Below are 26,778 nucleotides of genomic sequence, written 5' to 3'. Positions count from 1 at the left end.
GATTGAACAGACATCAGTGAGGGTGATTCTCATTTGATGTTGTATCAGGCACTATATCCAAGATTTTAATATTTCACATGTGAAATATAGATAGATTTCATAAAACAGTTATAACGCCCAGGCATGCAGTGTAGCTTTCACTAAGTAGTTCCATATAAAGGGAAAAGCAGTAAGAATTGACACAGGAGAACAAAACTGGCAACAGTATTTAGCATTATTCTTTCATTAAACCTGCCAGAAATGGTCTACATTTTACCATACTTTTTTCCTGTTGTCATTCCCCTTAAAGTAAGGGTGCCTGCACGAAGGCAGCTTGGACATCTATTTGCATTCATTAGACCAGCAGTACTTTTCCACTTACACAATAAAAACCGTCTTGGCGATGGCTGCTACAACAGAAACATTTTAAAACATAGCGGAAAATCAGCCAATGGAGATTAGAACACAGAAGCCTAAGAATAGAGTTGTAGAGCTGAGACAGCAAGGAGGTACAAGAGATAAGATGAGCTTGTTACACATCTTACTTTGACATTCTCTGACTTTAGATGATAAGATAAAAATGTGGAACAAATTTATAACCTGCTACTGACCAGACCATCAGAGATGAAATAATGTTGTCTAATAAAGAGAGCATATCCAAAGTGTGCTTAAGATTTAAAGCCTAGTATCTTCCATCTTGTAAATCACGTGCACGTGCCTGCTCACTTAAGTTAAATGCGTGGAACTTTTTACTCAGTCAGGGCCTCATTTCCTCTGTGACATCTGTAAAATGGGATAATAATGTTTGCCTCTTCCTCAGAGAACTCTTGTGAGGTTTAGTTAGTTAGGGTCAGTTTGAAGGCCACCTCCAGCTGCACACAGTACCAAGTGCAGCTAAAAGGGAAGGAGTTGGAAGCGATGAATAGCTGGAAGTGAGAGTGAGCTTTGGTTGCAGCAGACCAAGAAGCCAGTCACCAGTGTTCCTCTTCAGAGAGCTGATGTCACCACATTGTATCTGCGTAGCATACTGCCAAAGCTTACAACAGTGTGTATCTCCCCCAGTACCCACATACCTTTTAATGAAAACAGATTTTAAACATCAACCCCTGATTTGGGAGAAGGTGCCAAAACAACAGAATGGTATGTCTTTCATGAACGTTATGAGGCCAAACTGTGAATCAAGAGACGTTACTTCAAGTTCCTAGTTTGATCTGCAATTACATGGAGTGTGCAGACAGATAACACATTTAGCTGATGGAACAGGCCCCAAACTGCAGTGGTCCTTGTCTACCTACATTGCTGCAATCTAGGCAGCTAAACTCACGAGAAGCTAACACTCTAAAGAAAGAAAAAAAAAAATTCATTTCCTTATGGGAGCAGCAAAGACTGGATCAGTTCAGCTGTATTATGAAACCATTACTTGAGGGGACAAGTACTCAAAAGTCACACATCGCACATGCTTGAGCGGTGCTCTGATAAGAATAATACAATATAAGAACATCCAGGAGAGGCCAGACCAGAACAAATGTCCTCAGTAACTCATCTCCAACAAGGCCACAAACAGATGCAAAAGGAAGAATAAAAATAAGGCAAGCATGTATAATTCCCACTACTACTTTCCTAGCTACCAACTATTTTCAGCTCAGGGAGCTTCTGAGCTGAGTGTGGTTTCTGTATAATTCATAACTCTCAGTGGATTTCTCCTCCACGTATATGTCCCTTCATGTCTTGGACCCACGTCAACTTTTAGCACCCACAGTACTTGGCAAGGAGTCACACGCTGTTGAAGAACCACTTCCCTTTACTTGCTTTGACACTGGTTCCTACAAACTTAGTATGTTCTTGTTCTTGTACTGGAAAGGCATGAAATTACCCATCCCTGTCTGGGTCACTTGTGACCTTACAGACCTCTCTCACATTCCCATCAGTTGTTGCTTTTTCACATTGAAGAGCCCTAACTTAGTTCCTCTGTATGTGGAACTCATCCCACTGTTTGATCATTCTTGTTACCGTTACCTGAACTTCCTCCAATTCTACTATATTCTGACTGGGAATGGGGAACCAGAATGGTGCACAATACTCAAGGTGCAAATAGACCCTGATTACTTGCTAGAATTCACCAGCAACAGTGACCCTTCCCACCGTCATATGCCTTCACAGTCCTGAGACACATATAGAATGCAGTGCCATGCTTAGACAGTTGACAATTACATCCCCCAGAACACTGGACAGGAGTTCGTATCAGTAACCCAGTACAGTAGCCTACACATACTGGAAAAGAAGAGAAGTAAAATTCTTTCAAAAGCATTCAGCTATTTTACAGACTAACACCTATGCTACACAGGATATAACTGGGTTATAATAAATTGTTTTGTCAGAACACGGGGAAGGAAGCATAAGCTTCATGAATCCCAGCTTTCCTTGGCTCTAAGGATAACATAACAGTGAGCTACCTCTTTCTCAAAGAAGTCTCCTATCTCACAGTCTAAACTCTTAATGTTTGTTAAGGACATGCAGTGCAGAGACATGAAGCAAAATCAAGCAAAATGTTTTTGATATCTGACCTCTTGCTTCCTGCACTGTAAATCACGAGTGATGACACTGATGTCAATAGCCCAGAGTACCCTTCCTATCGAAGTCTACTTATTCCTATCATTCTGCTGGTGATAAATATGTTTAAACATAGTTTATACATACTTTAAGAACTTTATATTCTGCCATGGAGCTGTAAATGGGTATTAGCTCCATGAGAACAATGCCCAGGGGAGTCACATGTGTAAACCTGGTACCAAAGAGTCAAGAATACAACCCCTTTAGCCTCTGTTAAACCAAATTAACCCTCTTTAATGTCTATGCATCCCTATAAAAAAATGCCTTGCAATCTTCAAACTGTGACTTGCCAGAGGTCTATGTGTAGAACATGAAACTACTGAAGTTTGTTTCTAGCAGTATCTCAGGGCCCAAACTTGGTAATAAGAATAGTAAATTTGGTTCTTTAATGGAGTGGTATGCTATCCTCCAAGTAAGCCAGTATAAAGCCAAATTCTTTATTTTAGCTCTGTTGCTACTACAGTAATTACAAATACTGAAGATTGGCCACTTCAATATCCTTTAAAAAAATTCAATAGCGACATCATGTCATGTCCAAGTCAGTGGCATTCTGCATTTACTTAACAAGGGTCAACAGAATGCTAGCAAAAGGCTAAGTTTAGGTTCAAGCTTCTGCAGCTGTAAGGGATAAGAAAGCCAGAAAGTGTCCATTTTGGACCTTAAGATACTTGAAAGAAAAACTAAAGATAAGAAGATTACAATCCACAGAAGAGATGTTACTTTCATGTGAGAGTTCCACAGGCACTGAAAAAAATCATATTGCTGACCTGGAACAGACACTCAGACAAGGAAATACCAGATTGATGTGAGTCTTCAGGCTCCAAGACAAGAGAAACCAAGATATTCCTGCCACAGGGTATTAGGAAAATGTTGGAGATAAAAAAGATTTGGAGTGGCTGTACAGCACTGACCTCTACAAAGTGCATGTCAGAGTGGCTTGGTCTTTGAAAAGACAAGAATCCTCCACAGCTTAGCTGAAAGTTGGTGTTTTGTTCCACCCAGCACATTCGAAGTACTAAAACAAGTAATTAAATCTGAATAGTTTAAATGTTCACAAATTATACCCCTTCTGGAATTCACTTCTACATGGTATTCTACCACAAACAACACTTTTACTTGGCTACAGTGATTTCCACTGTAGAGAAACACAGACATCACAACTGATTTGTTTTTTTCTAACAGCAGTCATTAATTTGATATTTCTCATGCAAAACCATGGTAAGCTTTCAGAAATAACAAAGATAATGTAGTGTGGAGTTCCACTAAATTAAGCGTTTTGTGGCTGTAAATTGCAGGAGACCATTCACTAATGATTCCATTTCTGGGTCACCAGGTTGCATTAAACTAAATCAAGAAGGAGATTTTACCAAGCACTATAATTCAAGCTTCCTTTGTGCAAGTATGTACTCAGTATATTAATAAAACATTGAACCAGGAAGCATGCAAGAAATACATGGGGGTTTTTAATACCATGGTTTTAATAAAATTTTTGTGAAATAACTGAAACTGTGGAGCATAATGGGAGTGAAACGTTTCCTGTATTTCAAAATTTGCTTTAGCAGGCAGATGTGAAATAGTCCTATCAGGCCACAAATGCAGGAGGAACTTCTTTGCTGCAGTTTTAAATGTGGTGGGTTTTTTTGTTTCAATGAAAAAAACCCACTGTTGGGCTTTAAGTTAACATTTTTCTCACTTTACCTTGCCCAAAGCCTTAACTATAGATCTAACTCAAATTACTTCCAAAAGCTGGATGGTTCTTTCTGTATTCAGGATTTTTTTCTTTCATAAACTCTTCTCTTTCGAACGAGACAAAAAAGGTAGTATTTGCTTGCTGTAATTAAACATACTGTTAGTTTCTATTTAATGCTTCAAACCATTACATCTGGTAAAAGTTTTTCTTATTTTCTTGTGGTGCAGTTTTTCTGTGAGAGTGTCATTGCTTTTATCATTTCTTCTCCATTGTTTGTCTAGTGATATTTTAAGCCTTATCAAGACCGAAGCAATGTGTGTTCCAGCTGCACATTATCAATACAGAAAATTATGTAGCTACTTATGAGAGAATGTTTCCTGAGGATTAATTACTGTTTTGACAAACCTATCAAGGATGGAAAACTGTGCACTTAGTGGCTGAAGCAACATTTTTGCTCAGTACCTTAACAATCTACATAATGGAGCATATGGGGCCTTAGTAAAAGGTTTGATTGTTTTTTGTGGATTTTGTTGATGTTCAACTTCTCACCAGTAGCTACGAAAACGAACTTGAGTAATAACTGAGTGTTATTTGTACACCATAGCTTTCATCCAGGAATCTTAAAAACTTTTTAAAGGTGCACACATATTGTTCTCTTTTCTACATAGCTTACAACCATGCACGCCAAAGTGAGATACCTAACACAGAATGAAACAGGATCTAAGCTGGGAAGCTCCTAACTTGGAGTCTTCCACTTTATTTAGCTATCTGTTGTCTCCCCTCACAGCTGTGCTCTCAAAAGGCACTACCAGGAATAGTTAAGTTTTTACTGCACAAAGTATGTGGCTAAACTTGTGCACTAGGAAAGATATGACTGTACAGACATTAAGTCATGCATGAATATCAGATATTATCTCTACAAGAGAAGAAAAATTCCAAGTCATGAAATCACACGGAAATACTTTTCCAAGCAACTTTTTTGGCAGGTTCCCTTTATCTGTGTGTATACTGTGAATGTGAAACTCAGTGTTATTAAAAGGCACTGAATTGTGATCACTACTTGATTAGCCAAACTACATTAAAACTGTTGACATGTCTGAAACTTGACACTAATTTCATCTTTACTTACAAACATACTACTTGAGGGAAGTAGGACTTTGTCCTATTTTCAGTTGTCCCTAAAGGAAGATATAGTCTCGTTACCTTAGTGAAGGCTCGGTAGCACAAACCACACAGTTCCACCAGGTAGGCCAGAGTGAAGACAGCATTCTGAATTACAAAGCTTAGCAATTTTGAAAAAGGCTCCAGAAGACTCTGCAATGACATGATTTAGAGAAATCAATAACTGGTTGCTCAGCAAAACAAAAAGCATGCCAAATCTGAAGTGCCTGAATGGAACAGCATTATTTTTAGCTCAGAGGCTATCTTGCTGGGGTTTACACTGTTTCAGTCAAATGGCTATTCTATTTAGCATTTGCTTTCATGCTTGTATGAGAAATTAGAAGCAAAAAATTAGAAAATAGTTTCACTTCTGACACAGTGCTTATGAGGTATAAGAGATTCTGTAGTGTTTATGCAGGAAAACCTCCTTGACCTCAGTGGAATTGTACTGCAGAACTTCTAAGGAAGTTCATTACTATCTTTTTTTTTTAAAAAAAAAAAAAAAAAGAGGAGGGGAAAAAAAAAAGGGAACATCAAATCCTTAAGAAGATATACATTCACACCCACACAGGAATGTAATCCCACCCACACTTTACTGTAACCTAGATTCCAAAGCTCTTATCATTCTCCAAAGAGTATTGGACTGCACAATTTTATGCTTATATATAATACTTTCCTAGCTAGGGGATAAGAACACGTTCATAGAATAGCACAGGCTGGCTAAATCTGAGGCAACAGAGTTTTGTCTTCTTGGAACTTACCCTGGTGGCACTAGTGGTAGGTATCTTCAACAAGCAAATCATGATTCTTAAACTAGAATCTAAAGAACACTGTGAACATATTTGAAGGCAGGAAAGAAAAAAAAAAGAAAAAAAACCCCAGAGTTAGTACCTTTCTGTGCACATGTCTTGCTTTTAGTGGTAGCAGCTATGAATAAGTTATAGGTGAAGTCTGAAAAATGATCCCTGATGATCTTTACTTACTTTGCCTAAACTGGCTTACTCCTGAACACACAATCATACCCCTTCAGTGGTAACATACCACAGCACGGGCCTTGAGATGAGAAAATTTCACTAAAGGGCTAGTTTAGAAAAGTTAACTTTAACCCTTTTATGACAAAAATTTCTAGAAATATATTTCCACTGTAATAAAAATGGATTGGGGGGGAAAAAAAAAAAAGAGTGGATTAGCAGGAGGTATGCACCATCTACCTCATTTTATATTTCTGTGGTTGCCCTGGACTATGACATTTTCCCCCACACCCCAAGACAGGGCTGCAAGTCACACCCCATAACATCAGAATGCACCCTGGCAATAGCTGCTCCAGATGCCCCTCTGAAATTGTTCCTCATGGTGTAATTGATTTTTCTTCTGAGTAAATTACAGACGTTGCAGCAGTGAATGGGACTTTTCAGGGTCTACACATTGTCTTGCCTCATCCCTGCTGCAAGCATCTAGAACAGCAGAGTCATTTATGACCCTAGAGGAAGGAACAGGAGATGGAAAGCTCAGGAGCAAGCAATTTTTTTACTTGTATCACTAATGATACCTCCCATGAATAAAAGGGAAATCAGAGCAAACACTCCATCTAAATGTTCTGTGAATGGCAGCTATGCAGTTGGAACCATTAAGATCCAATTAATTTCTTTTTATTTATTTCAATTAGACAAGATGCAACAGATTGGGGTGGCTAGTATGCAAAGGGAATGGTTATTGCCTGTTTGGCTTAGTAAGTGCTGCAAGATAGTGCCTCAATTTACCAAAACCTGAAGAGGTTTCAATATCTGACTATTGCATAATAGTGCCAAGGAATCTAATATCATTCATGTAATTTGGTGGTGACACCCAATTTAGAAGACAATGTTATGTCACAAAGGTAGATTTTGGATCCCTCAGCTCATATTGAGCAACGCTGCTTTGCACAGAAGAAATTACCACTGGGTTCATTCACACCATAGGAAATAGCGTACGGGCATCAGAATCCCATGTTTACTGGAAAGACTCAGAAAAGTTTTTGCTGTGTTTACTGAAAAGACATCTGGAAATACACACAGTAGGAGATAAGATCCATCTGTATATGCTCTGAGCACTCAGAAATCAGAGCCCAAAGCTTCCAGATTCAGTTTCTGCAACTATATTCTGATTACAGCCAGAACTACAACCTGGTCAGCCAAACACGCTAAGCTCAATTCCCAGTAGTCTCAGTTCTCTCTGCCTGCCTGACTGTTGTGTACTTTTAGCAAATTAATTAGGTGGTGGTGCTCTTCTTTAGAGTTTTATTTTGTTTTAACAGTTAAAAACAGATGGATTTTTATTGCGAAAATGCTGATTCTCTCAAATGCAGTATTCTAATCTGACAAAGACAGGGCATGGAAAGTGTAAAGGAAAAAAGCCAACAAAGAGGTGAAGAGTACTCTGGTCAGAGTTGTTACTGTTACCCACAGAAAATATAATTAAAGGGACGGATCAGACATGTAATAAGTCCAGTCCTCTGGAAACTTTAGTTGAATCATTAGAAAATATTCACAACAACCCGCTCTGATTTCTCATCCACAGCTTTCCCACTGTTTCGGTACATCCTGACCAATGGCAGTATAGGTCATTTCAGATATCCATACATCATACCTTTAGTGGCAAAACACAAGGGAGTTTAGTAAGAAAGGTCTGAAACTGATTACTAATTGTGGTCCAGAGGTTGCTGGGTGAATCCATCGGCAAGGCTTCCATAAAGGTAGCAATATTTTCCAAACAGCGTAGCATTGCACCTCCTGCTGGTAAATTCTTTTTGTTGTTTAAACCCTGGGAAACAAAACAAGAACTGTAACAAACATACACATGCAGAAATGGTCCCTTAAACAGTATTTGGAAATGCCGAGGTTAATTTGTTCAGACCAAATACTACTTACCTCTTCTATAATGGTAATGATAAAAAGTTGTGTAGGGAATTTGAACTGTGTTTGTGACAGTTAAGTCTAGTTCAGTTCCTAAAGTACGGGCCAAAAGACTTTGAGCCAAAATGTTATAAGCAGGGTCCTAACTCATAACATGCTTAGACTGACATGGCAGCAAAAAAAAGCAGAACTAAAAGTATTCACCAGTGGATCATCCATGTCTTCCTTCAGACAGTTTTAAACAAGATATGTTCATTAATGTTCAGTAGACCATGTATGCTTTTTTGGCTTGTATACTAGGTTCAGGCCTGGAAAGACATGAGCAGTTTTGAAGTGAGGTCAAAATCTTCCTATGAAGCAACCGCCATGTTCTTGGAAGAGCAAGATACATGCAAGTGACTAGCGCTAGTGGGAGGATAAAAGTTACAGTAGAACCAAGCCAAGTGCACAGAAGGCAGTCAGGGAAAGGCAGGCAATAAATCTTTGTATTACTTAGAGAAACTGCCATCAGATACAGGGGAGAGGGAGAACTCAGATGTATGAGCAGAAATACTCCTGAAAACCAGAAATAGTGCTGGGGGAAGGGATGGCCCACACTACCAATGTGTAGGACAGCTCCAGGAGCTGGTCTAAGGGGAAAAAAAACCAACCAACCAACAACAACAAAAAAAACCAACCCCAAAAAACTCAGTGAGAGCAAAACCCAGAAGGAAAATGGCGAGGACAGCCTAATCCTGCTTCCAGGGAGGACAAAACAAAAATTCACATTGTTTTTGGTGATGCAAGTCTGAGCTCTTAATGAATGAGAAATGATTCAATATGCCTGATAACGCTAATAAAACTAGCACCATTAACAGAGCCGATTGCCAACGTACCTCTAACAGCTGGCTCAGAGCAGCAATGGAACTCAGCTCACTGAAGTCCATAAGAGATGTGGCCAAGGTCCTTAAAAAACTTCCATCTGAAATTCGAATGACATTTTTGCACTGACTGTCCACACAGAGGTAACTAAAAGGGTCAGAAATGCACTCAGGTACCACACATTACCTTTAATATTGCTCTGGAAGAGCTGGGGGAAGATGCCATTGGGAGCCAGCTGATGGAACACACAACGGAGGAACTGCTTGGCCACACCTGCAGCATTTCCAGGGATCATCATGCTGAATGAAGGGAAGGAAAAGAAAGAAAAAAATTGCATTGCAGATGAAACGCTTCTCAAAGCTGACTACATGGAGAAAATAAAGATGATCCTATTCTTTTTAATTATGTACGTGTTCAGTCATGAGTGAGACAGTCAAAAGCAGAACTATCCTGACCCCCAAAAACAGTTCAGCATATTGATTTTATGACTTCAGCTCAACTATGCAGAGCTGAAAAAGTTACAAACACATACCTAAAGTATTTAAGTCTTAATAAATAGTTGCATTTTTCCTGATTCTCCACATAGTTTTATCTGTGAGTCATCTGAGTTTGAACTATAATCCTGTTCTCACCTTGTGTATTTCAGTGATACAGGATGATGTTCTTGGCTTTAGCATAAAACACATGAACAACAGGTAAACACACACATTATAATACTAATATGCCTCTGGCGGTTTCCTTCAAGAGATTAAGTACTTCCTAATCAGTCATACAATTAATGGTTTCATTTAAAAAGCTAAAGTATTATCTATTTACTCATAAACTGCACATCTTAACATGTTTTACAGCTTCTCAAAATTAATTTATCCTATTCAGCATCTGATTTACATAATGAGACATCACTACCAGGGGTTCTACATGGCCAACGATGATTCACTTGATTGAATGTATGAAGATAGTTTATCAAGACAAATACTGAACACAGAATAAGCTAGAAAAAGCTGCACTGAAATTGCAGAAACCAGAAGCCATCTTTAAATTATGTCTGAATCTGAGTTTTTTCAAGTTCAATACATATGAATATGGGCTCCTGTTCATCTTCAGAACACATGAGATATTTGAAACAAGTGGGAAAGGACATGTTTTTCCTCTTACTCACGAACCTTAAATAAATTTTTTAAGTTAAATTTAGTTTCTTTCAGGGCCAGGGAGGATGATGCTTTAATTATTTCATTTTGGCCAAGGTATCCTTTGCTACCATACCTTTCTGCTTGATTAGAAAAACTGGTACTTGATGCCAACCTGGAATAAAAATAAAAAAATAAGTGAAGCTTATATGCTTTTTTTGTGTTTTATTTTTAAGTAAGCCAATAAAGTACCATTTTTTTAAAATAATAAACACGAATTTTAGAGAACATTTAAAATGTCACCAGAAAGGTCTTCTGAAGAGCACATAAATTCAGTCAACTCATGTTTGCACAACATATAAACTCTATTCAGTCTTGCAGTCTCACAAATACTTAACAGCTCTAAAGACAAATCTACTTGCCTCCCTGTACTAGCACAAAGATAATGAAGTAAAGCTATTGCCTTAGATGCACACCACGGATAATTACTAACTTAAGAGGGACTTGGAGAAAAAAAAGTTTGCCAGAAGCTGCCTACTGACTGAATTGTTTCTGATTAACACAGTAACATAGACTAAGCCAAAATTCTCTGCTTGGCAGTCTGAAGTGAGGCTTCTAGTTCCAGATTTTGGCACCTAAATAACTGGCCTAATTTCAGAAGCACTAAGTACCTACGAGCTCTTACAAAGTCAGATGAGAAACACTGGGTTCTCAAAAATCAGGTCATTTATTTTAGTACCTAAATGTAAACTTTAAAGCCAAATATAGGCATTCAGTGATGAAAATACTGAACACAATCTTAAAGCAAAATCATGCACTTCAATATCCAGAACATGTAAATAAATAAAATCAGGGCTTATAATATCAAAGCAACACACCTTTATACTAAAAGTCACTAAAAAGCAATTATAAAGATGTACACTGGAAGCATCTCTTACATACAAAATACCATGCAATTTTTACTGTCATCTGCTGTGCATCAGTATGTCAGCTGGTGTAAGCTGATATGTCTAAACAGAAAGTTCATAGAGCTATGCTAATTTACATCTGCTCATGATCTGGCCTTCAATGTTTATCTTTAATGCATGATCCTTCTACGCTGGATTTCGCTGTTGCTCAATCCTCTGTCGGCCTCTGTTCTGAAGACAGTTTCCTCTTTAATCACCACTGCAAAATCCAAAAAGGACCCTAAGGCAGCTCAATCAAATGCATCATTGTAAACCAGAATGGATGGTGATTTTCATTAATGATGCTTGACAAACTGGGGACACAGCATACTTTCAACAGTGCAATAATCTCAGGCCTGATGGTGCAGGGGATTGAAGATTATATTCTCCTCAATTGTCCCAGCATAAATCAGAAAAATTCATTAGAGTCCCTGACTCCACTGTTGTTAAGAGGAGTCCCCACTAAAATACAACATATTAATTCTGGTATGCGAAGCTAACTCTGGGTAAAACAGGTCTGAAGCTACCTTCAAGCAATACAGACCTTGATTCTGGAATAACTGTAGCATCTGCTTACATTAAAGCACATGAGGATTTCTGCAGAATGCAATAAGACTAATCACATGCCCAATGAACATGACACTTATTTTCAAAAATCTACTAAAGCATACAAATACAACAGCATAAAACATTTCTTCTAAAAGAAATTAAAGTCCTATGCAAAGTTTTTCTCTCCTTTCAAATGCAATAATGCAAGTATGGTTTTTATGATAAACAAAACATTTGGTTTCTAACTTTGGAAAAACTTCATAAGACATGAACTACACTAAACGCTTGGGAACATCTGAAATTTTTGAAATTTAGTGCTTGTATATATTTATCATTACTACTCTAAATATTTTGTTGCACAAAGACCATGAACCCCCATCGTTATCTTTGCAGACCACAAAGCAGAACAGTAAATGGACAGTAGACAGTAAATGAATGTGTTCAAATTTGTACATGTTAAGAACAGAAGTTAAGCTTTTCAAAGCTCCTCACTAACACAAGAGCCTAAATGCCATTTTCAAACAGGGCTTTGATGCTTGGAAAGCTAAATCTCACTGGAAATCAATGAAATAAGAATCAATAAGTCAAAAATCTTGATTCAGGAACTAAAGCATAAAGTTAAGTGCATGCCAGAGTCTTATGTCAATCTCTAATTGTCAGTAACTTGAACCCAGAACTTTTTCTCTTCTGAAAATCCTATTAGATGCCTGCCTGTACCTGCAGGTACCCAAATAACTTTTGAAAATCTTTCTGTGTATTGTTTAGGTATTCTGAAAGACCCTGGATTTCCTAACTCCTTGTTTCCTCTTCTAAGCATGAAAGTAGTAGCTCTTTTTCTAAGAATAAAAATGCAAGAAGTCTAATTCATTCTCACCTCTGCTGTCAGATGGGTATTTGGAGGTAATGATATGGCACTGCTTGATGAAAGACAGCAACTTAGGTTATATACCTGAGGCACCTGAATGCCTCTCTGCTTGTATATGCTACTTATTTTGCATGTATTCAAAATAATGTCTTTGTGAGGAGCCTCTTACTGGAGTTGTCAGAAATGACAGCCAGTATGAACAACACAGGACATTTACCAGGAATACCCCATGTTGCATGCCATCTGCTGCTCTAAAACAATCAGCTATCTCACTCCAAAGATGCATCATTTCTTCCTCAAAGAACAGAAAAAGGTAGCCCACTCGGCCCTCATCTCTTGATAATTTATCTTCCAAATGATTTACTCTCTGTGGCTGTAGCACTGCTTGTATTTACAAGAATCACACAGAATGGATAGCATCTGTCTAGATTAGAAATTTTGCCTCCATCACAGTTCATTAGCAGTGACAGCAGGGAACTGCATCCTTGCAATTAATGGAAATGGAGGACTTGAATAGCTGCTGTGTTTAAATGGAATTGGGAGGTAGTGGAGAGGCAGGGCTGTGAAGAGCCATGCCCCTGCAGAAGTCACAGTCAAGCAATTTTAACTTCAGTCACTGAAAAGAACATGGAAAAGGAGAGCTGTGCATCATTTCTGCACTTCTAGTGCTGCTCAGAAGTTTATTCTGAAACACCCTCAACACATCCCACCCAGCTCTTAGGCAGGAAGTTGTGGAAGTGGCCGAGGCAGCAATGACAAGTAATACAATAGTAATGATGCACTTCAATTATCCCATGCACACCAGTTAGAAGTCACAAAATAAAAATAATAGACACCACATGTTTAAGACCGTACCAGAGACAATCTCATGCAGCAGCTGGTTAGGAAGCCCTCATAAGGAGATGCAACTCTTTATAAACTTAGTCTTAATTAGCATACAAAATATGGTTGAAAAGCCTGAAGAGCTTCAAGTATGCTAATGAATGATCATACCTAGGAGTCAACAGTCCTCTAGGAGCAACAAAATTCACATTCATGCATAACTTCTAAAGCAGGAACTACATAAAAGTGAAAAATTCTGTCAAAGCAGCAAAAAGGGGTAGCCAAGAGAATTCAGTCTTTACAAGAAGCACAAAAGCTGTTTCAGAACATTACATTGGAAGCACAGGTCCAAGGTACCCCACTTGTCAAGAAAGACATCAAAAGAGAAAAAGAAAGGAAAGGTAAGGGAGGTTATTAGAAAAAAGAAGGCTTCTTTCAAAAAGCTGAAGTCATGTCTCAAATGAAAGCAGAAAAGAGCATAAAGTCTGACAAATCCAATGTAAAAACCACAAGAAGGCAGGCCAAAAAATGGTTCAAGGAGCAACTAGCAGAAGCAATAAAAACTAACAGTAAATTTTACTTCAAATAAAAGGGGATCAAGAAGCACACCAATTGCTGCATCAATTGCTGTTCAGGTAATAAACAGGGCACTCAAGGAAGATAAGGGTACTGCAGAAAAACTGAATTAATTCTTTACATCATTGCTTACAGTGGGACAAGCCAGGGAGATTCCCAAACTGGAACCTCCCTTTGGATAGTAAAAGGGGAGGACATCAAAGGAGCTGCCCAAAATTGAAGTGACAGTGGAAGAAGTTACATAAGAAATTCATAAAATGATGAGTAACAAAGAAGCAGACAGAACCAGATGTTTTTCACTTAAGAGTTCTAAAATATATAACTTCATATAGTGAAGTTTATGTAAACACAATTCCAGGCAGAAAATTCTTTCAATCATATGGGAGAGAGGAACGTCGTGAATTTACCTTCCTACAGACTGCATGATGTCCAACAGCAGAGGAGCAGCCAAGTCTGGACTAAGGTGAATGAAGGTTGAGAGCACAACTATGGCCAGGCCTAGTGTTTCTTCATCATATTCTTCAAGAATAGCCCCACAGTCATGGCACCTGCAAAGAACAGTTTTAAAAACTGACATTAACAAATTTAAAACAAAGTATTACTATATATACACATGTGTATAATTTTGTCTTTTAAAAGACATTTACTACATTCTATTCAAAATTTATTTAGAAAGATAGTGTAATTGTGATCTTTCTATAATTAATAACAGTCCATGGCTTTCAAACATTAATAAAGCTTCTTACTTGCTGCACTGGCTGTTTCTTCACTGATAAATGAAAGAGGGCCACAGGGCAGGCCTTGGTTTGGGTCCTTCATTGGTAATTGTTAGCCAATTCCCTCACTGTATTGGACTGCTTCAGTTTGCACTATCCAAGAGAAATCTGCAGCAATGAAGACTAGCCCTCAGCAATGTGAACACAAGCCAGTTTGTGCAACTTGGGCTCAGGCGAGGGCTCAAGTCCCTGGCACTCTTCTATTTAGCAGCGCAGACACAAACAATGACACTCACAGATGATCTTAAAGAGATGGAACAATTTCACATTGTCCTTCCTGTCAGTCATTAATTATGAATAACAAATTATACAATTAGGAAACAATGACCTGATTGGTTCCCACAGCAGTTATAGCTATTAAGAAAGAAATGAAAGGACCTCTCAGGGGCAGAGAACCTTAGATTTCAGAGAAGTCTCCTCTCCCAGGCCAGATTTGCTGCTGAGTCACTTATCCTTCCTGAAATGCTCAAAGACAACTGATGAAGTTCTGAAAAGGCTCCGTAATGTCTAATTATAAAGGGGATGTCAGATTTAGGACAGATGAGACAGGCTTTCACAACTTACAAAAAAGGCAAACCAATGTGGGGAAACTGGCTTATCTCAGCCCAGTAGGAACGTTTGCTTAATTTGATCAATCAGTTGCTAATGACTTCAACAGATTGTGATATTGTAACTTAATGGAATTGTACAGGCAATTTTCTTGCCTTTGTTACTGAACAGAAAGAAAATATGCCAACAAAGTCATAAAAGTCAAGCTCTGTATGTTAACAGGTGGTGCTAAAGCTTTGGTGAAATGGCCAAAGGAAGTGCCAAAGATAAGCCTAACTTTTGGGATGCTTCACTTTGTCACACAATAAGGCCCACTTCGTCACAGCCTGCACAATGGCTCTGTCTTTCTCCAGTGATCATCCTGGCATGTCTGTCTGCTGGACTGAGCACAGGAGCACAAGCAAGAACTTCCAGTTTCTCTTCCCAATTTTTGACCAAATTAATGCATGGCTCCCTGCTGACTGCTTTATCTCTCCATTAAATGAGTACACTTACATTTAATCCTTCCTTTAGAGGCATTTTAACCAACCAATTAAGGTTTGCAAAAACTTTCGGGATCAGTGAGTATCAGCATTAAAAATGCTATGTTGATTACACATGATTACACATCAGCAGTTACCTATTTCAACAGAAACCCAAGGAATTTTAAAAAAGAGCTTTTTTTTTCCCCACGGTGAAAGTGGTTTCTGATGGATCACAAGGAACCCTTGATTTAAAATAGGACGGGAAGTGCTTCCACTGCCCTCCGTGCACATGCAATAGTCTGAGTCATCATTTCACCTCTGGAAACTCACACAGGTCCTACTGAACTAAAAGCACATCTTGCTGGCAGTGTTTAGAAACATGTTTACCTTGGGGTAAAAAAATTAATTAAAAACTTAGCATAGAGATAAATGAGAGAATGGACTTGATATTTCCATAAAGTTTATCTATACTTTATTTGACCTATTTGAAGTTCAACTAGTTCTTTGAAAGGAATAGAAAAAGAACTTACTTGTCAGTCATCACAATGGGCTGGTCATCAGCAAATTCTTCTGGTGCAGGTACAAACATACTGACTATGCTGGGTGCTGATAGCAAGCTAGATTTTGTGGCACCTTAAGGCAATTGGGGGAAAAAAATTAAAAAAGGAAAGAAAATCACTAAACAGAAATCCATACTGCTTGAAGAGTAGACTTCTAAAGAAGAGCCATAATGGTTTTATTGTGCATAGAAATAAGAAACAAAGTGTGTCTACAAAAGGATATATCACATCCCTTGCTTCTGCCAGATTATTCTAATTGCCTAGAACTATCAATTAAAAAAACCCAAAAACTTAAAAAAAAATCCTTGGAAAAAAGATAAAGAACAAAAATTCCAGGAAGACGGATGTAATTGTATCTACTAATTTTTTAGGAAGAGAGGATGATTCTACAGTTGCTATGAGACTGGACACCAGAAGATTTGCAGTCTTCCCCCATACTTCTGGGAAATTACATTCCCACAGTTCTCAGTGACATGAAGAAAGAAATAAGTTCATATGTCTCAAGACCAGGTCATCAATCTATTCATACCATCCCTAACAGAGGCATAGGAGAGAAATCAGGAAAGGACATCTAGAAGAAATCATTCATAAGGAGTTGAGAAAGACTGAGAACATTGGAGGGCTGATGATTAGAAATGCTTTCCATTTAAAGTCTTCACAAGCAACTTTATTCTCCAAAGCTGAGTTGTTCAGCTGGGGGCATAGCCACTGTGATCATGCCAACATATGGGGTTCCCTTTGCCTTTGGCACTTTTTGTGCACCTAATTTCTGATAGACGCTTGTTTTAATAGGAAAAGTTATGTACAATGGAAGATTCAAACTCTTGACTTCTCTGAGTTCTGCTTTCCAGAATTACAGCAATATAGAGTAGTCTGACAGTCTAACATCTCTCCAGTATGGTGGTTTTCCTCCCTTGGTCCCTTTGTTTTCATTAAGCAGACAACAGCAATTGCAGAAAAAAACATACAGAAGAGGCAACTCTCCAGCTAGTCTGGTTGCTAAGAAAACCTTAAGAAGAATAATCAGACTCATTCACGAGCCATCAGAAACTTGGATCAAAGCAACTGTGACATACGAGCTATTTCATTCATCTGCGATGCCTTGTGATGATAATTTAAATATTGTTAGCAGCTTCGTTCTCCAGGTCACTAAGACAGAAAGAGAGATTCAGTTCTTAAAAAAAAATCCCTTTTGGTTGCCACATGTAGCTGACATGATAAAGACAGTATTACTCCTGTTCCCATACAGTTCAGCTCCAATAATGCATCCAGGGAGCTCAGCTGGTAGACACCATCATTATGTATATCAACTGTCCCCAAAGGCATCTCATTCTAAAGACCAATCTATGAAAAGCTCATTTTGTGAACCAATATTTAGAAGAGTACCAATGCCCTTTTGGTGCCAATTCAACCACAGATTAAGTAATCCATTATTGATTTTCTTGCTGGTTGCTTCAATCTGCAGATTCAGATTTAATGTTAACATTAGCCTGTTCTAGTAATATTTAACTACGGAAAAGGAGGAAGCTTCTCCACCTAAGCTAGGTTCAGATGGACCTTCTGATGAGATAATCCCAGTTACTGCAGGAAAAGCAAATTTAATATTAGCTCTCAGGCAAAATAATCTAAGAAGCTCCCACAATTTCTGAACTCAAAATATATGGATTGATGAGGGCTTGTTTCCCAAGAATAAGACAGGTTTTAAACAATCATTTTACTAAGTATGAAAGGAAACACTTCTTTTGCATAGAGTTTAGCACTTCATAATTGTCCCCCGAGATTTTGTTGGATATGAGCAGACACTCCAGGAAGTCCAGAATACTCTTCAGTAATGTAGGACACCATCCAGAATGCAAGGAATAGGAGTAGATTTTCACATATTTCTAGCCAGGTTCCACTCCCCCCCCCCCCAAATCAATAAAGATCCGTCTGCCATGACTTTGGAAGTTTCACTGTCATGTTCTCTAGATGTAAGTCCCATTGCAGCACAAAAATGCTAAAAGCTGTCATAATGCAGGTTACAATGTTGGAATAAGACTTAACTACTCAAAACAAAAACATCCTCTCTCGTGCACTGAATAGTAGGAAAAAAACATGATTTAGGCAAAGAAGCTAGGTCACTGCCCCACTGCAAGGCTGTAAGAAAGTCTGGATGTATTTCGTCTGTGAGGAAGGAGAGTTCATAAAGAAATGAGTTTCAACCACACTCTGCATACAGTGTCTTTTATTTCCAGGTTGACAGCCAAAACAAGTACTAGCAGAAAGCCAGTACTTCTTATCAGTTGTCCCTATCTTGAATGAAATGTCTTGTCTAATAATTTTTCAATAACCTACATTCTGCAGGACAGTTGAGGGCTTTAATACAGCTGAATGGAACATAAAATTCAGCACCATTTGCTACTAACCAAAAAACCTTCCTGGCAGTCTTAGCAGAACGATCAGGTCAAATGAACACTGAACCAACCTCTGATTCTTAGTGGTGGTCCCTCCAAGTCAGGGTTTAGGCAAACAGGGACATTGCACAGCCGCTTTCCATGCTGCATCTGCTCTGTGAATAAATACAGAACTTCAGTCTCCAGAACTATGAATCCAGCATCTGTCAACAACACCGCAAGTCTTACACAGTTAAAAGAAGAGAAAGACAATACAACAGCTATTGGGAAAGCAAAGAAAACAGTTAAATTTTTAAGCATAGAAAAGAGCGGGGAGGGAGGGGGAAAGATGAAAGAAGTCCACAAAGGAAAAAGGACACAGATATCCTAATACCAAAGAAGGCATTTTAGTAAGTGTCATTAAACAAGAAAGCAAGTGCTAGCCATAAAGATTCAACAAGATACGGAATATATGAGTCACTAAAAGAGAAAGACAGCGTTTAGAAATAACCAAGAGACTAGAAGTCAGGTATAGTTTGTGCTGACAGGAGCTAGACAGAAAATGATTTTATTTTACAGATAGCAAGCTTAGGAAAAGAGGGGTTTGCAATAAGAAATGAAAGAGACACATGCTAACTACCAGTGTAAACAAAAAAAAACCCCAAACACGCATGAACCAAGCATGCATCATATACTTATGTGGGATAAATTATGCACACTGAGCATTTGTCCTGAAAAAAAATCCCAACTGTTTTCTGCCCAAATAATAATTTTACTTTGAAGCCAGTGGTTGAAAAAGAGACTGAGATGCAAAGCTTTCTGGAAAAGAACATTTTACTTTGTATCTCCACACTTGGAGGACTTTAGCTGGAATGAATGTTGGAAGGAAAAGTCATAGATGTTCTGAAGAAAGCTAGTGGACTTGGAACAAGATTAACAAGACAGAGTTCCTAAGTGGTTTTGAGTATTGACTTGTTCTTCTTGAATATAGGCTAACTACTTCTTGCAGAATGAAATCAGTAACTTTTTCACCTCTAAACCCTTGCCTGAGAAACTCAGTGATACCAGCTAAGTCTCTTCAATAAATAAACTTACCTGCTGATAGGACAAAAAAACCATTGTTATCATTGACAAATTCTGACCCTTGTGATTTAAGGATCTCATGCTGAGTATGCTACTCAGCAGACTGGAGTAGAAAGGATAATCCTGAACTACATACCATACCTTTAGCCATCCTTCAGCTACAAGATTTAGTTTGATGGAACTTAACATTGAAGACTGAATTAAGCAAAAATTTTAACTCAGCTGTCCAGAACTGGTGGTGAGACATTAATTCAGCATGCTAATTTCCATATAGCATTTTAAGCACTCCTTTCTATGGATGTGTCTGGATCTGCTGATAAATTCCCAAGACACATGATTCCGTAACGTCACTAACATCAAGACAGGCAATAAAATATCTACCATTTATGATAAACCGGAAAGAATTCATTGTTTAGTGACATCTGCTATGAATTTGGTCATAACAGAAAATCTTTTATAGGAGAAAAAAACCAAAACACTTGAGAAATGAGTAAATTATGTGCATAATTCAGTTTTCACTGCTTTGCGTTCATCTTAAAGGGAGAAAAAACAGGTCAGTGAGTGAACAGAAACTTCAGGTGTTCAGCATGAGCTGGCAGAAACTCCTCTAAAGAGAAATCAAACTGGCTGGTATAAGGCACAACTCCTTGGTGTACCTACACCATTGTAAACATACATGTACGCAAATAAATGATTCCATGCACCAGCGATGAAATCCTATACCTAATGAAATCAACAGTGATACTTCCATTTCATTCAGTGAGGCCAGGAAATAATCCAACTAATATGTGAAATTGTAGGAACACCACTGTACCAGAGGGACTACCTCCCAAATATGTAACTATTCCAATTGGTACCAGGTGAGAATCTGGTACTTGCTACAAAGTTTCACTTTAGACTTGAGATTGATTACTTATCTGCAGTGGTAGAACAGAAATACTCACTTTTTTAATGGATTGATACAGAAAGTAATTGGTTTAGGAAACAGAATAAGGAACAATAAATGCAGCTCACCAGTATCCCAAGTGCTGATATTGTGGGGAGCACTAGACTGGTGTTCCAGCTGCCTCTTCATTAGCTGGTTCATTGTCAGAGCTCCCAAAGAGCCTCTTTTCATTTGTCTGAACTGAGCTGCAAGTCAGAAATGCAAAAGGATTTCAGGGGCTCAGACAACATGTAAAACGACTCTTATTTCCTGATCTTACAAGCCAGCATGAGATAAATACTGAAAGGACAATGACTGCTTGCTCTAAGGATCTTGCTCAAGTCAATATGCACTTTTCACACAACTACACAGGGTACGCTTCTGGCCCCAATGAGATCAGTCATCAGTGACTTGGATTCAGGATCTCATCCACTGTGTCAACTGTCAGTGCCTTTTTGTCTCCAAATATCATGAAAGCTCTTCAGAACACTTGGTATCTGTGAAGTGTAAGATACTACCCCAAAATTGCCACGCTGACAGGTGATAGTTGTATACTTCAATCTCACTCACATACAATGTACCAAACAAGGAAACTTGGTCTCCTCCCAGCAAAGTATGGAGGCCTGCTCTGTCCATGCTCACCAGAGGAAAACAAATTCACTGACTGTGTACCAGCAGCACACTTCATGGGTGACAACCTAAACAGGTCTCCTAAATACCCGCCACTCGGGCATAACACCTGCACATTCTTCTGAAGTGTGAAGCCAGCATACCTTTGAAGATGTGTCCCTTTTGTAACTTCACTGCCATTTTTCTTACATGGAGCTATCAAGCAACAAGCATTTGATTTTTCCTCATCTCACTATTTACAATACTTCTTTAAATGGATATTACCGTTTGCTTTAAGAGACGTGTCTCACTGAATAATGCTCACACATACATTAAAAAAAAATAGTGGATTTAAAATTTAAGACTTTTGTGATCATGTATTTTCTCAGTGCTTAAATGGAGGAAGAAATAGATCATATACAACTCCTGACTTTCTTATTTTTTTCTCCATTCATAAGAAAATTCAGATTGAATGAGCATAATACATTCGCTTTGACAGTTGAGTCTGAGCAATATATTTCCACCACTGAAACCAAAATCATTGTTCACAGTATGAAGAGAGAGTTTTAAGGCCCTGCTTGAACAACACATGTGAGACTGCTCCATCTCCATGCAGGAAAGCTTTTAAAATGTTGCCTTAAGTATATGTTTAAGTGCTTTCATCAACAGGGCCTTAAAGCAAGGGCAACAAAACAAAATCTTCTCCTAATGATTATTTTCATCTGCAACTACATTCAACATCATCAAAAAGAGTATTAACATAACATCAGGTAGTTCTGTTCTAAAATTCCAAACAGTACCCAGCTAGGCTCTGAAAATAAGCCCAGCATTTCACACTATTAACTGTGATGAAGAAGTACAGACAAGGGATAAACTACAGCTTTCAGAAAACTCAGAGGGGTTGAGTGCCTTCTCCTAAACTTGTTCTACTCAGTTTCTATCTAAGAGTTTCAAATTCAGAGAAAGCAGAGTACTCCCTAACAAAACAAATACAGGCCCTGAATAATAATAAGCACAATGGTAACTTCAGTGGGAATCTGCACACTGAAATTATTTTGTTAGGTGAACTATTTTAAGTTTTCCCCCATTATATCCTTTCAACGTATCAGAGTGCATTTAAACTATATTTTTGGTCCAAGTACAAACTTCTCCAGAATTGCTGCAAAGCAGTCCTTGTATATCTGAACTTCTGGAACTGAACCAGACCAAGAGACCATTCCATGTTTCACTTTTAAAAGTTATATTGCAGCTGCCTTTCACAGCAAATTAGGAGAAAAATAGAATTTCCATCGTTTCCAGGGCAAGGATTTTAAATAGATGCTTTATCACTTTATCAAGCATAGAATTTCCTGATGAAAGAACAGCAATTAACGTAGAACTGACAAGACTGCTTGGAGTGCAGATGACTGTCAAAATATAGAAATTTATCTCTTTGAATTTTCTTAACAGCTTTTGCGATTGTAATTAAAAAAATTCCATGCATATTTCACATAAGCAGGCTATTGTTGAGCAGGTTTGGATTTCCGGGGTTATTTACCTGATTTCTCAAGGACAGCCATGATTTCAAATATTGATAAGTTAAGAAAAAAATCTAAAAAACCAAAAAACCCAGAAAGCTTCCAGCCTTTGAACAGTGTTGGAGCCAGACTGATTGCTGTGGACCAGCACGTGACTTTTCATGCCTATGACTGACTAGTGGCATAGGGAGGAAAGTTTTCATCAGGTTTTCTACAAGAAACCTAACGATCATGAGAAGATCGGTAATCTTCATATAGTAGCTGGTGAGCCTTTCATATGTTAGCTAGTGATCTGGTCAATCATCCCCCCACTGCTGTGGAATTCTCTACTCAAGAAGAGAAGTCCAAAGGCAAAATCCTCCTGTCACAGTTAATGATGTATGCTTTCTGTGGCCAAGCACTGGCTGTACAAGTAATGTTATCTATTTGTGTTACAGAAGTGCCTTGTGCTCACAGTCCTGATCAGGGCTTATTATGCAAAGCACTGTAAAGACACACAGTAGAAGGTCAAAAATATTTCAATCTAAATGGACAAGAGACACAATAGAAGCAGTCATGCCCCTTTTTGCAGTTGGAAACTGAGGCACACAGAAAGAGGAAAGGTATATTTACAAAGGAATGTAGGCTCAATATTATATAGATACTATTCCCTATTTCCTATATTGGAATTTACAGGAACACATAACACTCGGTTAAACCAGAGAGATTGATCTTAACTGGCATCTCTTTAGCTGCTTTAGTAACTGACATCTTTATCATTAGGTGGCCAACAAACGTACTCGGACTATGAGATGCACACAACACAAGACACTTGTGGTAAAACCATGTTCAGAACATGGTTTAGTGGGCATGGTTGATGGTTGGACTCGATGATCTTGAAGGTCTTTTCCAACCTAAATGATTCTATAATTCTACGAAAACTGGAGAGGGAACCTCTAATTTGTAGTACTCATCTAGCATGTCTAAAATAACATCTTCCTTTAATAGGCCAGACACCCCTTCCAATCAAATCAGCAGATGCTGAATTTCAGAAATTAAAATTTAACTTTTCTACAGCAATCTGAAATTGCAGTTCAGCAGGATGGTTGAGCTGATCTAGCAGCTCACTGGTATCAAAGCAGGTCATCATTTCCCCTCCCTTTTCTACTAGTCAGAGTCCTGCCCCATCAACCTTCAGATGTGTTACTTAACATTACCTAGATGGACACGCCGTTCTGGATTTTGTTAGTGTTCTAAGATGCCTCCACCTTGCAATATTATCTACATCTGCTCTGTTAAGCCATGTGTTAATGTCTACTTAAACCAACCCAGTTCACTTTCCATTGAAATGGGTATGGGAGTCTCAGATAAATAATTACCACATTTCAGCAAGTAGCTGAGGAAGTGGCATTTCAAGGTATTTTACAAAAATTGCAAGAGATTTTTTTTCCTAAGGTACAGCAAGAAATGTACTGAAGACCATAGTAACAGCCCTGTGGAGCTCTCATCCACTGCTTCTGTGCACTGACAGTTGACAATGCTTTCTCTCACTAGAAAATAAACATTCAGCTTTAGTGAAATACTGCTTTTAGCTGCTACCTACTCTAATTCAAGAAAACCACATTTGTCAAATTTGCCATGTCACAACAGAAAATCTTGCAGCCACTAACTGCTAAAATCTTGCTGACCATCACAGATTTAACAGATCTAATGATATCCAACACAGCTGTACTTCCAAGAATCAATGAAACTCAGGGGAAGGCATTTACCATAGATGATATGCATCTGATGCACAAATACAGCAACTTAGATTTAATCCTCAAACCAGAGGTAAACTTACTTGATATGGAAGAGTGACTACTTGTCTCTGGGACACCTGCTTCAAGGGTCGGTGCGGATGATGACTCTCTTGGCATTTCCAGTGTTGAAAGTCCTTTGGCAGCAGGATCTGCATGTGAAAATTGTGCTTAAACTCTCAGTATTTAGAATCAATAAATATTTTCCATCCGCTTTCTCCCTGGATGCGTTTTTCACATCTTTTCAGTCATCCATTCACCATCTGGCATTCCCAGCAGTTTTAAAAGGATTCAGTGTGTGCACCGTAAGAATTTTTATAGAGGCACAGGGATCTACGGCTTAAAATCCCTTTTTAAAGGAGATTCCTACCTCTGCTCTTTAGAGCTCAGAACTAATAAAAGCACATAGAGTTTGATTTTGATCCCACTCACAGAATGATTATCAGAACAACCAACATGGAAATAAGAAAGGTACCACTGATATAAAGCTAGTTTAAGTGACAGCTTAGCATCTTTTAAAAGCCTTATCTCATCTCCAACATGTTATTGGTTTTCATTCAAAAGGCTGCTGATCTGGCAGTTGATCCTAAAGATTCAAAAAGTTTAAGATTCTATCATTAAAAAGAAAAATAAGCCATTAAAACTGTTTTTATTTTATGATAACTGATACTGACAACATAGGAAGAATAAAGCAAAGAAATTTTCAAGTGTTGATGGCTGGTTTCAGCATATCCTATAAAAATGCCTACGTATCTCTGCTGTAAAAAGTTTCAGGCAGGAAACCCTGTAATCCAGTATTGTGCACTTGAAGAAACAGCCCATTTGGGTATTTAATTCAGAGATCAGTTATATCAGAAGCCCTTCTAAAACATATGGAAGTATAATAGGCTGAAAAAGCTTAAGTAAGACTTTGAAATGATAATCAGCCCATTATGATGGCAATATTAAGCCTACTTAAACGAATTACAAGACATATGTTCTCAAATAAACTAATCAATAAGGATAAACAAAACAGAACATGAGATACATTAAACTACCCAAGTCACTAAATTACCTAGTTATCTGAATTGCCTGCATCAACCTGTGAAGTAAATGAGCACTTAATGAGTCATTGTGAATGTTTTATGCTCCCCTTGGATGACATACTTAGATGCATGCAGCCAAATGACCATCATATATGCTATAATCCTAGGTTCCATGTGGTGTTTCAGAACTGGGACAGCCCTTCCAAACAGTTTCAAGGATAATAGTGTTAGTTATTGCATGAAAACTGGCCCTTACTAATGGTCAAAAAAACATTTGAGTCTAATTGCAGAATTCTTTCATGATGATTCTTCTCCAAGAACCTATGTGAAAGGTTCAAAAGTACTCAACTCCCTTTTGTTTTTACAAAGCTCCAGCAGTTCTTCAGCTTACTGGAACTATAAATGGGACAACAGGCCTGAAACATAAGGGGAACAGCATAACTATCATCACACTGAATGATTTCTCCTTGTAAAAGTGGAATAATGTAATAGGAAATTATATTATGGTTCCCTCTGAAGCAATTAAGAAAGAAGAAGTGAGGTCAGGAATGCATAAATATTCCCCCTCACCTCACAGGCAACAAAGAACTAAGATCTGAAGGATTTGTGCCTTTTTTAATTAATATGTTAAAAAAAGACCAGTAAAATTCTAATAACTGAAAAATCCTGAAAAAAACCCAGCCCCAGAAGTAAATAGGCAGCAGCATACAGTGTTTAAAACTGTTTGACACATCCAATTGGAAACTGAGGAAACAGCTAAAACACACTTTCTCTCCACCTCAAAAGTTTAGTAACAAAACCCTGTACTGAAATTACCTGAAAAAACTTGGGATACACAGAAATACTGTATGGCTTTCCCCATGCTTGAACTTTAAATCTTTAACAAACACAAGCCATGTAAACTCTGTGGATACCCAATACAGAGAAGGCTACAAAAAGTCTTTAGTGTATAAAAACAGAGTATGTGTGTATGTCTGATCCTAAATGAAAACTGCAGTTAATTCCAAGTTCTGAAGTCTACAGCCTGCTCAGATTTACACTTCGT

At 38.2% G+C, this 26,778-nt stretch overlaps 1 protein-coding gene across 8 annotated transcripts in view; it reads right to left on the bottom strand.

Moving 5' to 3' along the window:
* Window positions 1-26,778, bottom strand: part of UNC79 (unc-79 homolog, NALCN channel complex subunit) — a 115,783-nt gene that overhangs the window by 26,977 nt on the left and 62,028 nt on the right. For 7 of the 8 annotated variants that reach the window (XM_052783035.1, XM_052783038.1, XM_052783036.1 and 4 more), the window contains 11 exons: window positions 24,753-24,860; window positions 20,897-21,013; window positions 18,892-18,975; window positions 16,398-16,500; window positions 14,486-14,626; window positions 10,456-10,494; window positions 9,379-9,491; window positions 9,207-9,292; window positions 8,066-8,239; window positions 6,202-6,270; window positions 5,483-5,593 (listed from right to left, as the gene is read on the bottom strand). In XM_052783035.1, coding sequence (XP_052638995.1) covers window positions 5,483-5,593; window positions 6,202-6,270; window positions 8,066-8,239; window positions 9,207-9,292; window positions 9,379-9,491; window positions 10,456-10,494; window positions 14,486-14,626; window positions 16,398-16,500; window positions 18,892-18,975; window positions 20,897-21,013; window positions 24,753-24,860 — 1,145 coding nt within the window. The remainder of the gene's footprint in view (window positions 1-5,482; window positions 5,594-6,201; window positions 6,271-8,065; window positions 8,240-9,206; window positions 9,293-9,378; window positions 9,492-10,455; window positions 10,495-14,485; window positions 14,627-16,397; window positions 16,501-18,891; window positions 18,976-20,896; window positions 21,014-24,752; window positions 24,861-26,778) is intronic. The other variant, XM_052783037.1, reaches the window with a different exon arrangement.

This window comes from Harpia harpyja, chromosome 3 (genome assembly GCF_026419915.1).
Source record: "Harpia harpyja isolate bHarHar1 chromosome 3, bHarHar1 primary haplotype, whole genome shotgun sequence".
NCBI lineage: Eukaryota > Metazoa > Chordata > Aves > Accipitriformes > Accipitridae > Harpia > Harpia harpyja.
This window is presented reverse-complemented; position numbering and strand designations above follow the sequence as displayed.